At 39.2% G+C, this 14,484-nt stretch overlaps 1 protein-coding gene across 2 annotated transcripts; it reads left to right on the forward strand.

The window, feature by feature from the left end:
* The first annotated feature begins 11,626 nt into the window (after positions 1-11,626).
* LOC103697134 (putative small proline-rich protein 5) lies at positions 11,627-13,358 on the forward strand. Of its 2 annotated transcripts, XM_039132643.1 has the most exons (4): positions 11,627-11,873; positions 12,668-12,708; positions 12,751-12,871; positions 13,025-13,358. In XM_039132643.1, exons 1-4 carry the CDS (start codon positions 11,837-11,839, stop codon positions 13,075-13,077), a joined length of 252 nt encoding a protein of 83 aa, XP_038988571.1. In that variant the 5' UTR covers positions 11,627-11,836; the 3' UTR covers positions 13,078-13,358. The 2 variants fall into 2 exon arrangements, with proteins under 2 accessions (XP_038988571.1, XP_008777158.2); XM_008778936.4 differs by having other exon boundaries at positions 11,642-11,873; positions 12,668-12,871.
* The last annotated feature ends 1,126 nt before the right edge of the window (positions 13,359-14,484 follow it).

The following is a 14,484-nucleotide window of genomic DNA, read 5'->3' on the forward strand; positions in this document are numbered from 1 at the left end:
TGTTATGTTATAAAAACCGAAAAATGTAAACTTGGTAAATTATGAAAATTTTTGTTGTGTATATGTATGTATTCTCAACATGACTATGATTTGTTCTTGGTCGCCGCTAATGAAAATTATTCGTTGGCTCTATCGACTTGTATCTGTGAGGAAATTAGTTTTGACACCGCGCCCGGTGATTAGAATAGTGGATTTGTAGACCATTGCCACCGGTGGGTTAAATATAGTGGGATTTGGCACTTTGTGCAACCCATGCCCTAGGTTACGTCGCCATAGCCTATTGATGTTGGAATTTTATTAGAGTTTCGTAAAATGATAATAAATTTTGAAAAGAAAAATATGTTATTTGTGATTTATTTTCAGTTATTTATTTTGTTTTAATTAAATATCTGGCATGCTTTGACCCAACTCCGGGATATTATGTTGCTTACTGGGCTAGTTGTAGCTCATTATCATATGTTCTTATTTGTTTAGATCAAGAAGCATGATCGCACGGATTGGGGAGTGCACTAGTTTTTTGAAGTTTCTTTAGTTATTGGCATTTTAGATAGGCTAGTTAGAATATTTGATTTATGTTGACATATGGTATTTGAAACTTTGGAAGATTTGCTTTGAATAAATTATTTATTAAAAAATTAGGATTTGTCAATGTTTTGATATGATCTATAGCCTTGCATGCCTGTACTGTCTACTGTGTAGGTGTGCGGTCTGTTGCGCTCCGGGCTTGAGCATCAATTATAAAGCACTTTCCTTGATGTGTAAGCTTGTGATACATTCGAGCATGTCATTGCCCATCTTAGACATAAAACGTAGGGTACTCGACTGGAAGTGGTATTTACCAATTGTTTTTCTTTTTGCTCTTTCTTTTGGGATCATCCAAAGTAGCCTTCCTCTATCACGCCCCAGATCTAGAGCATAATTTGTCGCACCTCACATCCAGAATATGACATGGCCGTGCTACCAAGGGTATAGCCCACGATAAAACGAAGTCAAATATTTTATTTAGTTTTCAAATCCATCTCAAATATAAAGAATAAAGAAGAATCTAATTTCATTATTCATTAAATAAAAATCAATATTGGTTCAGAGCTTCTAAATCCAAACATAAATACCAAGCCCATAATTCTCAATATTCAGAAAATCATTAACTACAAATTCATAGTTAATTAAAAATATGAAAATCCTTTTGCAAAATTGTCAAATTTGCTAACACGAACTCTATGCTTGGACCATCTTCTGTCCCAACTGAACCTAATTGCTTGGAGAGAGAAAAATAAAAATAGAGGTATATAAGCGACACAGCTCAGTAAGTAAACCTTTCACTACCTTACTGGATCAAGTACAAGTTTTTCATGCCAATGCATCATTTAAGAAAAATAACAGATATTCCAAAATAAGTATTTCATAGTACAATGTATTAAAATAAGTCATAAAGCCAATTATGCATGCATAAATCATTCATAAAACATGGTTCCTAGTGTATAGAATAAAATCATAAATTATTTATCATGGATCAAATTACTTCTCTCAGACTAAATGTTAAAGTTACTATTATACCCATGACAAGGTCGTAATTGACAAACACTACCAACTATTATCCGTTAGTAGGGTCGTATGCCAACTATTATTATCCATTAGTGGGGTCGTATGCCAACTACTATTATGCACTGGTAGGGCCGTATGCCAACTATTATTATCCGCTAGTAGGATCGTATGCCAACTACTATTACACACTGGCAGGGTCGTATAAAATTAACTATCGATCTATCCCACTTTTAGGGGCCATACATAGCTATCTGAGAGCCTATTTGTCGTAGCCATTAAGGCAATTTTTCTTAAGTCATATTTTCTGAATCATTTTTTTTGAATAATACATGAATAAAACATTAAATGGCTTTATAGAGTTTGTAGCTCATAAATAAATATTTAACAATAAAATATTCATAAAATTATTCATTTCATAAAAAAAAAAAATTTCATAAATATGAGGTTCATAGTTCATAAATAGTGTTTAACAGTAAAACAATCATGGATCCATTATTTTGTAATAAATCATAAGGTTCATAATATCGTATGCTTTATCCTTAATTTTAAGAAAAATATTATATCATTTTTAGCAAAAGAAATATTATATCATCAATATTTAACACTATTTTTATACTTTCATAATACTAGAAAATAAGTGAAAATTTGAAAATTAGTAAGGAGTATAAGGCTTACTTACAAGTTCAAAATTAATAAGGAGTGTAAGGCTTAATTACAAGTTCAAAAACTAGTAAGGAGTACAAGATTTACTTACCTCTTTCGTCTAAGATCGTCAGACTTTGCTAGACCTATTTAAAATATTAATAGCAAAATTAATGATTTTAATAAAATAGTACGAGAAGACTTGACCGGACGTAAGGTGGTTTCGGGTAGGTCAACCTGAACGATTCGATCAACAAATCATAGGGCATAAACTCGATCAGAACTAAGATAAATTAACATGATCCATCAATAAAGGTTTTAAAGACATTTAATAAAGATGGGGTGATCAGTCTAGCAGGCAGTTCGGGCACTAAGGCGGAACCAGGACTCTTTACAAGAATCAACTTAGGTTCGTAGATCAGGTCAACAAGACCGGTTCCTTGAACAGTCTAGAGAGAAAGAAGGAGAGAGAAAGTGGAGGGAGGAGAGAGAGAGAGAAATCAAGAGAGAGAAAGAAGGGATGGTTCTCTCTCTCTTCTTATTCTCGTTTCTTTTCTTCTTTTTTTTCTTTCTTAGCTAAACCAAGGAGACAGGGGGTGGCTGGTTGTTCGCCATGGTGGTCCGGCGAGGCGGTGGTGGCAGGCAGAGAGGGCAGCAGGCTGTGGTGGCCGGCCGGCCGGCTGGATTTAACTCAAAACAGAGCCGAGCAGGAGAGTTTTGGGCTCGGTTGTCCTCAGATTCCCAGCCCGCTCGCCGGCGGCTGGGGGTCTGGCTCCGGCTCGGGCCGACGCAAGGAAGGGCCGAGGTCCTCGGCGACGAACGTCGGTGGAGGCGGTGGTCGGAAAAAGGAGAAGAAAGCGGAATATCGCAAAACAGGGGATCCTTTTCCTCGAGCGATTTCCAGCCAATGTCTCGGCCGGAGGCTGTGATTCCTAATCATGGGAAGAAGATGAAGGAAAGGAGGAGTCTAGAGCATTACCTCGACTCCAACGACGTCCGACAGCCCCGTTTTCCGGCGAGCACAGTGATGGGATGCTGTGACATTGAAGGGAGAAAAGAGGAGGAAAGAGGAGTGAAGGCACTCGATGAGGGTGGGGCTCTCTTTAATAGAGGAGTCCGCCTCAATCGTGGAAGGACTAGGACTCCTTCCTTCTCCTCTTCCGATGGGATCGGGGAAGAGGACTCCCGTTCGGAGTTCGACTTCTCCCTCTCCCACGCACCGGGCGTGTGAGCCCTTGCTCACATGGGCTAACGGCTCATTTCATGTGCGGGCCGGTCAATGGACCGGGCCCTCACATCCTGTTTTCCTTATTCCATCTTGAATATCCTTCAAAATAAGCTTTGCGGCTAGGGCTGGAAGTGGGCTCGGGCCGGCCCGAAGCCCATCGGGTCGGGCCGTCCGCGGGCCGGGCTCGGGCTGAATGAGTAAGCATTTCGGGCCGGGCTCGGGCTGAATGAGTAAGCCCATATCTATTTCGGGCCGGGCTCGGGTATTTCATTGGCCCGGCCGGGCCCGTCCAAGCCCGAGCGCGCTGCCAGCCCGACTCACAGGCCCGAATGAAGTGCCAGCCCCGACTCGGCTATGAAATACTCGCAGGCCCCCGAGTGACCGAGTCCCGACCCCCGTTGCCCCTATCGGCTATCAGCCTATCACCCGATTCACCCCATTTGCAGAGGCGGAGGCGCGGAGCCGCGGAGGCCGGAGCGGACGAGCGGTGGAGGTGACGAGGCGTGGTCCGCGTGGAGCTCGGGTTTCTCCGATCATCGTCGACCGGTCGTTGTCGTCGTCGACCGTCCGTCCGTCCGAGCTCGACGGAGGGGTGAAGAGGAGTTCCGACCACCCTATCATCGGCCAAGCTAGGTTTTGAGGTACGATTACTTAGTATCTTTTTCCGTTCTTCATTTTGGGTTGGGATTTGCAGAGGATTAGAGCGGACGAGCGGCGGAGGCATGGAGCTAGGGTTTCTCCATCCAAACTCGGCGAAGCGGTGAAACCCTAGTTCTGAGGCAGCCGTCGTGGACGCGTCGTCGACCGTCCAAGCTCGTCGTCGACCGTACTCGACCGTCCAAGCTCGTCGTCGACCGTACTTCAAGGATTATTGCAAGTTGAAAGGCCTAATGAATGGTTTTGATCTAAAAATCCTTGAAGTACGGCAGTAGTGATGATATAGAAAAGCTTGAAAAAACATTAGAGGCAATTGTTGATAGGAATGCGTGGAGAAAGAGGATTTTTAAATATTCTAATGTTTTTTGAGTTCAGAGAAAGAGAGAGAGAGAGAAAGAGGGAGATGGAACTCAGAGAAAGAGAAGAAATTAGATTGCTTATAGATGATGGAGGATGGCTTCCTCTTGCTCTCCTCCTTCTATTATTCTTTCTTCTTTGTCATCCATACGTCTGTGTAGAATCTGTCATGAAGAGGAGGAAGAGAGCTCCACAAGCATGGAATCTCCCTGTGCTTGTTCTGGGACTTTGAAGGTAATAATCTCTGGTTTTGGTTTGCTATGAATTCATTTGAGATCTATTCATCAAAAAATGATCTTTATTTGCTAATATTGCTGATTTGGTGTTCCCCTGTTCCAGTTTGCTCACAGGGAATGCATACAGAGGTGGTGTGATGAGAAACGGGCCGGGCTGGCCCGTTGGGCTGGCCCAAACGGGCTCGGGCCGGGCTCGGGCCTGGTTCCTTTAAGATTTTTCGGGCCCGGGCCCGGCCCGAAGCCCGGAAAAAAATTTCGGGCCGGGCTTGGGTAGGGGTTTGGCCCGGCCCAGCCCAGCCACTTCCAGCCCTATTTGCGGCAGGCGTGCCCAATCCATGCAGGGCGGCCCAAGGCGAACTTATTAAGAAAACTTAAAAAAAAAAATGAAATTTTTTAATAAGTAGAAAATATTCTAAAATTTATTTAAATAATTTATCAAGCTTTTTGAGATGCGAAATTACTAATTAAACTTTTATACTCCAGATTCATTAAAATATTATTTTTAATCGATAATATAGCTTATAGCTCTTCTTTCACTGTTGAGATGGAAGCCGCGGTGGGCCTTCTTAGGGTCAGGGGCCTTAGGCGACTGTCTCAGTCGTCTAAGGCTTCAGCCTGCTTTGGATCCATGCCAACATATTTTTACCTAATATAAAAAATAATGAATTCAAAATGAGAGATAAATAAAGACATTAATATGTGATGGAGACAGCCAGGGCCGGCCAAGCTTAGGCAACCTAAGGTGGTCGGTCGAATCGCAGAGCCAGAGCAATGGCTACCTCGACAAGACGTGGGAAGATGAGGGCGTATGGAGCCGCCGTCCACCCGTCCTAATCCCATCGCCCACAGCGAAAAGCTATAAAACTACGCTACGCCTCTGGCAGCCTGGCTCTTCTCGGCTCTGGCTCTACGCCTCTACCTTAGTTCTTCTCTGGCTATAAACCTACTCTTCAGCTCTTCTGGATCTTCTTCCCCTGCTCCTCATCGTCATCCTCTCTGCAGTTTTGCTTCACCGTCTTCGCCTTCATTGTGACCAACAAGGGCGCCGGCGAGCGGGCGAGGTCGTCTCCAATCGGCAGTCGGGGTTACAACTTACAAGGAGTACCGCCGACTGCGGGGCCCTCCCCCCTCCACCAGCAGTCAAGGAAGGCTTCTTCCATGTGAGTAGAACCCATTCCAGACTCTCCCCACTGAAGCCAGAGAGCAGAGTAAAAGGAGAAACAAAGAAAGAAAGAAAGAAACACTGTGTTTCTTGAAAGCAAAAAAGAGGTTGCATGATGCCGTTGGACCCCATACGAAGTTTGTGAGGTGCCCTGAGGGCTGAGGGGGAGCTGCAGTAGAGGAAGGAGGTCGTGCACTACGTCACCCTTCACGAGATCGATGTCATCAACAACAGGTTTGGACCATTTGGTGTGCTCGCTTTCTCTCAAAATTTCTTTTTTTGTTCTTTTTTCTTTTTAACAAATGTGCTGTGTTGAGATGGTGTACATTTTTTAGTTTTGGGGTTTGAGTATTTTAATTTTTAGTTGTCTGAACTTGTATTGTGCATGATATGTTTGCTTTTATTCCAAAGAGAAGTCTTAGGTTTTTGGCGTTGCAGTGCCACTCATATGTAGAATTCTCGGGCTGTTGAATTAAATTAAGTCGGTTGCAACTCAGCCTTTAAGGTTAAAGGTTCAGCTGGTGTGTTCTTAAACTAAAATATGAGGAGGTAGGCTGACTGAAAGATGTGAGTGCAAATTGAGGAAAAAAATACACTATAATGGTAGGAAACACAAAAACAAATAGGAAAGAATTATATGTGTACGAAAAGAATCAGTATGAGTGTTTTGATGAAGCTGATTACATATACCAGAGTTGAAGAATTCTGGTTTTTTTATTAGATCCTCCATTTGGTGCCATCAGCTTTGAGGGGTACACCTATTAGACGAATATTTTGACAGTCTGTGCCAAGGTGGCATCAAGTAAGAGAATTTTATGGAACATATGCTTCATATTAATTCTTTAAATTGTCTGACATGCATTGGTGCTTACATGGTACAGTTGATATTTGCAGTAGGATATACATGTAGAGAGGGGGAATAGGGATAAATGGATAGTTGTGAAATATTTTATGGGATTTAGGTGCTTTAGCTTTTACCTTTGATGGTTTTCATTGGTGCCATAAGAATTAATTGGGAATATCAAGGTGGTTGTGGCTGTTATTGATGCAAAATTGTGGTGTGCTTGGAAACTTGCAAGAAATATGATTATGTATTCTTTTGGTCGATAAAGTAAGGTTTAACTACTAGGCGTTAAGTATTGCATATCATGCCATGGATAGACATGCAACAAATCTACGACCTTGAGAAAGTACATATTAAATGTACAAAAAAGATAAATTGAGAAAACTATTCTTTCATTTATGAACCATTTTAGCTAGCTCTATGACAATGAGTAGATGTTATGGAGTCATTGAATACTTCCCTTAAAATTTGCACTTATTAAAAAATTTCATTATTTTATTAAAAAAGGCCTCCTTTGGTGAGTTCGTCTTAGGCCCCTAAATGCATTGAGCTGCCCTTGAAGACAGTAGAGCTATAAAAAGGGCATTTGGGGAGGAACAAGAAAGCGGGCGAGACAGAGAGAGAGAGCAGTGGCCGATAAGGTTAAGTTCACAGAACAATCGAATAGGCGAGGGAAATAGTTGCAGATCGATAGGCTTCAGAGAGTCTTGGGAGATGTGGGGTCTCAACCATTTTGAGAGAGTAGGGCCTCTCCATTCACAATGTTGCAATCTTTTGTTCCTGCTTTTCTTCTTTTTAGTTTTATAGTTATTCATTTTCTTGATTTTTATATATAGATAAATTAGAAAATCCCAATATTTAGGGTTATTTAACTTCTATTTGTTACAAGGAAGTGCCTAGGTCCAGTGCTGACGTGCAGAGCCGAGCACTCTACGTGACACCACCTCCCCCTCCTACTTCAGTGGTGTCATGTAGAGTTGGGCACGCTCTACACAGATGACACTAGGCCCTCTCTTTTTGTTTTTCTCACCTTTTTTTGATCGCATCTTCTAGGGATTTTTGGAGATTATTTTGTTCGAAATTCATTAGCATTCTTCTCGATTGCATGTCAAACCGAGATGTGCTTGTCGACAAGCTTCAGGAGTATAACTTAGCAGCCCCTAGCAAAACTTGTCTATGTAAATCAAACACAAATTAGGCATTCTGGAAATTAAGAATAAAAGTTAGTTACATTACAGTTTACTACATGTATGATCCACAAGGGAATGGCTGATGGCTCATTTGGTACTTGCTTTTCCATTTGCAATTCTCCAATGCAATTAGGCTTTTGCAGGCTCCTCAAAAACAATTGGTAATATCTTTCAAAGTTTCTATTTTTTCACTAAGGCCCTGTTTGGGGGAGCTGTTAGTAGTAAAGCTTTTGTAAGTAGAACTGTCTGAAGCAGAGCATTTATAAAAAGCTATTTGTTGTTTGGTAAATACATTTCTAAAGTGCTATCGCACTTTAACATGTGTTTGGTAAACAAACTGAGAAATTACTTTTGTATGATAAAATGATCATGAAGAATATTACCAGTATTATACAACAGAGCATAATAAAAATATAATATGTATTAATACATAAATATATGATATAGTATAATATTAATGTAATGTAATATAATATTATTATAATATAGTAATATAACATTATTACTATAGAATAATAATTAATATAATATTAAATTATTTAACATAACATATCAATGTATTATGATATAATATTATATTATATTATATTTATAGTATAATACAATAATAAATGTATAAATATTATAATTATTAGTATAAATTAATTTTTCATCCTTCTAATGACCATCTATCTCTCTAACAATTTTTCTAACTAGGTGATAAAATTGGTTAAATAATTACTAATATTTTTATTTATTTATTTATTTATTTTTATTTGGTTATTATTTATTTATTATTTTATTTCATTGAAATATAGAGAGGTCGCCGGCCATGGGGTGGTGGCCAGCATGGTGGCTGCCACCGTGAGCAACCATGAGCTCCCAAAACAAAGAAAAAAAAAAGAAGAGGAAGAAGGAACAGAGGCGGTGGCGTTGAGAGGGAAGAAGTTAGAGAGGGAGAGAGAGGGGATGGGTGAGAGAGGAAAAGGCGGGATGAGGGTTTTGGGAAAAAAAAAAGTGAGATTTAAATGGAGATATTTTGGTCCAAAAAATAGCTTCTCGACAAATCTGAAAACAGCGTTTTCGGAAAACTCCAAATTGGAGCTTCTGTTTTCAGCTTCTCGCAAAAGCTGAAACAGCTTTTCAAAAATTTTACCAACACCATTTTTATCTAAAAGTACTTTTGGAAGGCCAGAAAGTGCTTTTTGGCTCTCCAAAAGCTCCCCCCAAACATGGCCTAATTCTATATTTCAGGTCAGGTCTAGGTTTATTAATTTCTGACCTGACTTGACCCTACCTAACTCGACACAAGTTATGTGGCTTCAATTATGGAATTGTTTAACTGGAAATGTAGGTTAAAAAATTAAAAAACCATAAATGATGGAATCTTTAAGTATCTTTGTTTTATATTCCTTGACCTTGCTCCTTGTTTTACTCCATGATTTATAAAGTACCAATCATAGAACAGGTCGTGCAGGTTTATTTTAATTAATCGATGGTTTAATCTATATACAAGTCTTAATATGTAGAAAATCTGTAAACTATATTCATAAATTTCATCTGTGCACAATATGGTAGAAATGAAAGCATAGTGCTTGGAAGCACTAAGAATTGTGTGCTAGAATTTGTAGAACCATTTAATGGTGGAATCCATCATAAGTTAATTGGTTTGAAATAAATAGTATCATCATCCCATCAATCCAAATTTCTTGATTTGATTTTATTCACATGACATAGAGGATGCTATGGCAAACTAGATAGCCTGAATTGATATCCTTGGATGGAAAGTCTAATCTTTTAAATTGTAGATTAATATTGTGACTGGACTTGGCATTCTGTCCATGCTTTTATTTCAATTTATCAGATATTTTTAAAACATAACAATCTTATAATCTATAAGAAATTTTTCAAATTTTGGAACTCTTTTCAATTACTTTCTATGCCATGTTGAAACATAATGAATTCATGTTGAATGTATCATAACATACTTCCAAAAGAGATTCATATCTTATGATGAAACTTGTATTTCCTTTTATCCAAATTTAACCTTTTTCGCTTCATAACTCGATACATATCTCCAACCCCATCCCAATCCGATACCGGATCTGAATTTTTTGGATTAGGACCTGGTTAATTATAGACCCAACCTGACCCAAATGATAATGTCTGGCTCAATAATTTTATCTATAGACCCGGTCCAACACAACCCAATCTTCTATTAAATAGGGTTTGGGTCCAACATTAGAACTCAAACAAGAAACCAAGTCAAGTTGAGGTTACTTATGACCCAAGCCAACCCAACCTATTTGCACCCTAAATGGCTATGGACTATGTACGATAAATACTATGTTTTAGAAATTGTATATTGATTTACTTGGAGGTGTGCATTAAGTTGTTGCTGGGTATGTATCAAAAAAACTTAGAATATGTATCAAAAATTTATTGAGTGTGTATCACTTAAATATATTCTGTGCAATGGTGAACATGATATTTTAAAAATTGTGTATCAATTTTCTAAATAGTATATCAATTTACCCAAAGGTGTATATTGAGTCGCCACTAATTATGTATTAAAGTAGCTTAAAGTATGTACTAGAAATTCATCGAGTGTGTATTACTTGACATGAAACTATGCATAGTAAAACATGATATTTTGAAAACTATGGATCAATTTACTTAGATGTGTATTGATTTGTTTGGATATATGTATTGGATCACTACTAATTATGTATCGAAGAAGCTTAAAGTATGTATCAAAAGTCCATCGAGTATGTAATATCTGGATATGTACTATATAGCCAGTGAATACGATATTCTGAAAACTATGTATCAATTTGTCTAGAAGTATATACGAGTCGTTAAATGACTAATTTGTTAGGTGTTTATCACCTAGCAATGTACTGCACTAGTAAACACAGCCCATGACCCAAGGGAAGGAAGGGATTCCATATTTTGAAGAAGGAGAAAGAGACTCGGGAAGGAGGAGGGAGGCCTCACGGATGAATAGAGATGGAAGGATAGCATTATGAGGAAGAAAAGAGGAATTAATACATGTGAATAGCCTCATGGATGATGCTTCATGTTCTTTTTTTTTTTAAAGTTACAGGATGCAGAGACTTTATTAGTAGGTTTGATTTTTAATTTAATATGTATGCCATAAGATATCCGGCAAAAAAAAAAAAAAAGGAAAACCGCTTCATGCAATCTTCCCTAATGTGTGCATCAATGGATTTTTGTTCCTCTTTGGCAACACAGAGCTGAGGATAATCCGGTGACCAACTCCTCTCTCTATCTAGAGCTGATGGGGTGTACTTATCCTATAGATCTTCTTTGAAGCTTCACCTACTATATTCTCCACTAAAAACCAAATCAGAAACTTTGAACCATGCATCCACATAACCTTGTTTCCATCCTACCCAATCCACTTGCAGCAGTGTCCTCCACGTCATGGCATACCAATGTCTTACCCACCCATCCAAGGCTTGGAGCGGTTGAGAGCTGATAAACGCGTCCCCGTCCCCCCCACCCCGGCCAAACAAAGCCTCCTACGTACGTTTCCGTGAATCCCAAAGCTAGCCCATGCCGTCCTCCAACCTATTACCAAATAAAAATAAAAACTAACGACAAAAAACTATACCTCGTTCCGCGTTTTCCAGTCGCCGGAAGTCGGCACCGATGGACCGGTTTTTCATGTCCTGCCACAAGCTCGGATACAACGCGTTCCACCGCCGCCTTAAATCACTCCGCGTTTCTTTCTTTTAATAAGACGTTGATCGTGGCGTTTCTATTCTTTGCTAATATGACTAATCTTTACGCGTTTCGAAGAGACAGATCATTGGCCGGGAAACCTTGTGCACTAAGGAATCTATGCTTATTTAATGGTCAACCACTTCGATCTCCTTCCCATCATCACATCTTCATATCTCTAGTCTGCTCAAGACAATCTCATCTTCTTTCCTTTATTTGGTCTGTAACTCACTTTAATCAGCATCGATAATGAGTTACTACGATCAGCAGCAGGCTCCTTCTCAAGGTACTCTTCTTTCTCTTGAGCTACTTAATAGCATTGGTTGCTTTCTTCTTGTAGAGATTGTGGTAATGAGAAATTGATTCTAGAATCTTTTGGGCTAGATTAATGTGGTGCATGCTCCTTGATGACAAGATGGAGGAAAAAACGTTTTGGGGATTCTTGGTCGATGCTGAGGAAATTAGAAAATTTGATGCCTTGGTATCAGATCGACTCAAATCATTAGGGTCGGGCATTAAAATTAAAGCATGGACCATCCTGTATTTTGTGTCTTTTGTATATATGGATGTTAGACATTAGTTGGTGCTTATGGATTCGATAAATATATTCTCCATTAAAAGTAGGAGGAAGTGTAGTCTGAGGGACTTGTAGGGTTGATGTTTTCGGAGAATTGGCCTAGATGAAGAAACACAGAATTAGTTTTTGATGAAGAAACACAATTATTTTATTCGGTCCTTTTTTTTTCAGATCACTCTAATAAAACATGGAATTGCCAGACCCAAAAATAACTAAATAAAATAAATATCAACAACAACAACAACAACAAGGACATTGATATGTTTGACATAAGAATGGTTTTTGTTGGGCAAAATACCTACGTTTTTGTTGAAGGTCAACACATAACAAAGAACATACATGACCCTGAGTTTTTCCTGAAAGTTAAAAGACAACAAATCATGTGACCAGGGAAAATTTCGTTGAGATTCGTTGATTGGGTAATGTCAAATTAGATTGTAATTTAATGCTTTACAAATTTTGCTTCTTGCTTATTGTTTCCATGATTGGTTTAAATATTTCAGCTTATCCGCCGCCAGCCAATGCCTACCCTCCCCCAGGGCAGGCGTACCCTCCTCCAGGGCAGGCATACCCTCCCCCAGGGCAGGCATACCCTCCAGCTTATGCTGCACCTCCTCCGGCAAGCTATCCAATGAAGGAGGGGGAGAAAATCCCCAACCAGCTCCTGCACAGACTCAGAACCGTGGCGATGGCTTCTGGAAAGGATGGTAAGGAGCTCCTGCTGTGATCCCCTTCCTTATCGATTAAGGGGATGTTTTGATTTTGATATGATATTTCCATTGTACAATCTATAGATTCCTTCTGCAGTGGAACACTGGCATTGTGCTGATCAAGTTGTGCTTGTGTTTCTTGTTTTGCAGCTGTGCTGCCTTGTGCTGCTGCTGCGTTCTTGATATGTGCTTCTAAGGCTTAGGGAGAGGGAACCTTCAATTTATTCCGCAGCATTGCTTTCATCTTGATCGTTTTAAGCTCTTCATAGATGTTACACCACTTTGTCAGCATGAGGGGGACATCATGAATTGCAAATGTGACTGATTATTATTTTTTCATATTGTAGCATGAAATGTACTGTTAGTTTGATTTATTTGTATGGCATAGCTCCTTCTCTTTTGAGCATACTTGGATTTCCATAGCCAATTGTTCTTTTTCTGTCATCAGCTAGATATTAATTGCAAGCTTTATCTTCTCTATCCATATGAGATTGGTTCTATTGATCAAAGCATGACTCTTTGAAGTTCGGAAACTAAAAATAATATGATCACTCTAAACCTATCATTACCTTCTATGGAGGTGTTGAAATTCTGACTAAGGCAAACATTAGGCAAGAGAAGAGTACTCCTCGGTGCCATGGGAAATATTCTGCATCAGTTCAACATCCTATGACCAAAAAAACACTTCAAAGTCCTCCGGAAAAAATTTTTGAGGAAGACGTTGCTGATTGATGCTATCTGCTTTTCCTTGTCTCCATCTTTTAATGCCACTATGGACACATCAAAAGAATAATAAAGACTAACTTTAGGATGGAGTAAAACGGACTAAAAAATATTCACCACAACTCTTCTCCCTCAGTATGGACCCATCAAAAGAATAATAAAGACTTACTTTAGGATGGAGTAAACAAATTCAAAAAGATTCACAACTTTTCTCATTCAGGATGGAAAGATAGGAACAGTGGAATAGAAGAGTATTCATAATCTCATGGACAACAGTGAAGAACAATTTCTTCTTGTGAAATTGACCAAACTTAATTGTTAGGATGGCTCAAACTTAATTGACCAAATTAGGGCCAAAAATATGAACAAATGCATAAGTAGTGTCACAACCCAGGACCTCACCCAAAAAGATTAGCTGCAAAATATTATTTTGGTTTCTTGGTCCTGTATAAGTACCCAAGATCTACCTAGTATATAGCCGATGTCGAACTAATTACATACCTATACAATTCCTCATATACTCTTTCTATTTAAGCCTAAGCGTTCATGCCATGCTAAGGTTCAAAATCATTAAAATCCAATCATAAATACCACAATTGACCCTATGGTCAATCCCGTACTGCAGTGTCCCCTAGTCCATATAGGTCAGAGGCTGGGTTCACTCTAATACTATTAGTAACAACCAAAGATCTCACTCAAAAAGACTAGTTGGAAAGTATTACTTAGGTTCCTTCGCCCTATATAAGTACTCAAGGTCTATCCATTCCATAACTGATATGTGACCAAATACACGTCTGTACGGATCCTCACATACTCCTCCCACTTAAGCACTAACGTCCTCACGAGGCTAAAGATCCAAATCCATTCAAATACAATTATAAATATCA

Source organism: Phoenix dactylifera, chromosome 12 (assembly GCF_009389715.1).
Source record: "Phoenix dactylifera cultivar Barhee BC4 chromosome 12, palm_55x_up_171113_PBpolish2nd_filt_p, whole genome shotgun sequence".
NCBI lineage: Eukaryota > Viridiplantae > Streptophyta > Magnoliopsida > Arecales > Arecaceae > Phoenix > Phoenix dactylifera.

Bases quoted from the DNA above. Each gene is read 5' to 3' on its own strand.
- LOC103697134 (XM_008778936.4), top strand. From the start codon at position 11,837: ATGAGTTACTACGATCAGCAGCAGGCTCCTTCTCAAG. The intron at 11,874-12,667 runs GTACTCTTCTTT...TAAATATTTCAG, and splicing joins GCAGCAGGCTCCTTCTCAAG to CTTATCCGCCGCCAGCCAAT. The intron at 12,872-13,024 runs GTAAGGAGCTCC...CTTGTTTTGCAG, and splicing joins GATGGCTTCTGGAAAGGATG to CTGTGCTGCCTTGTGCTGCT.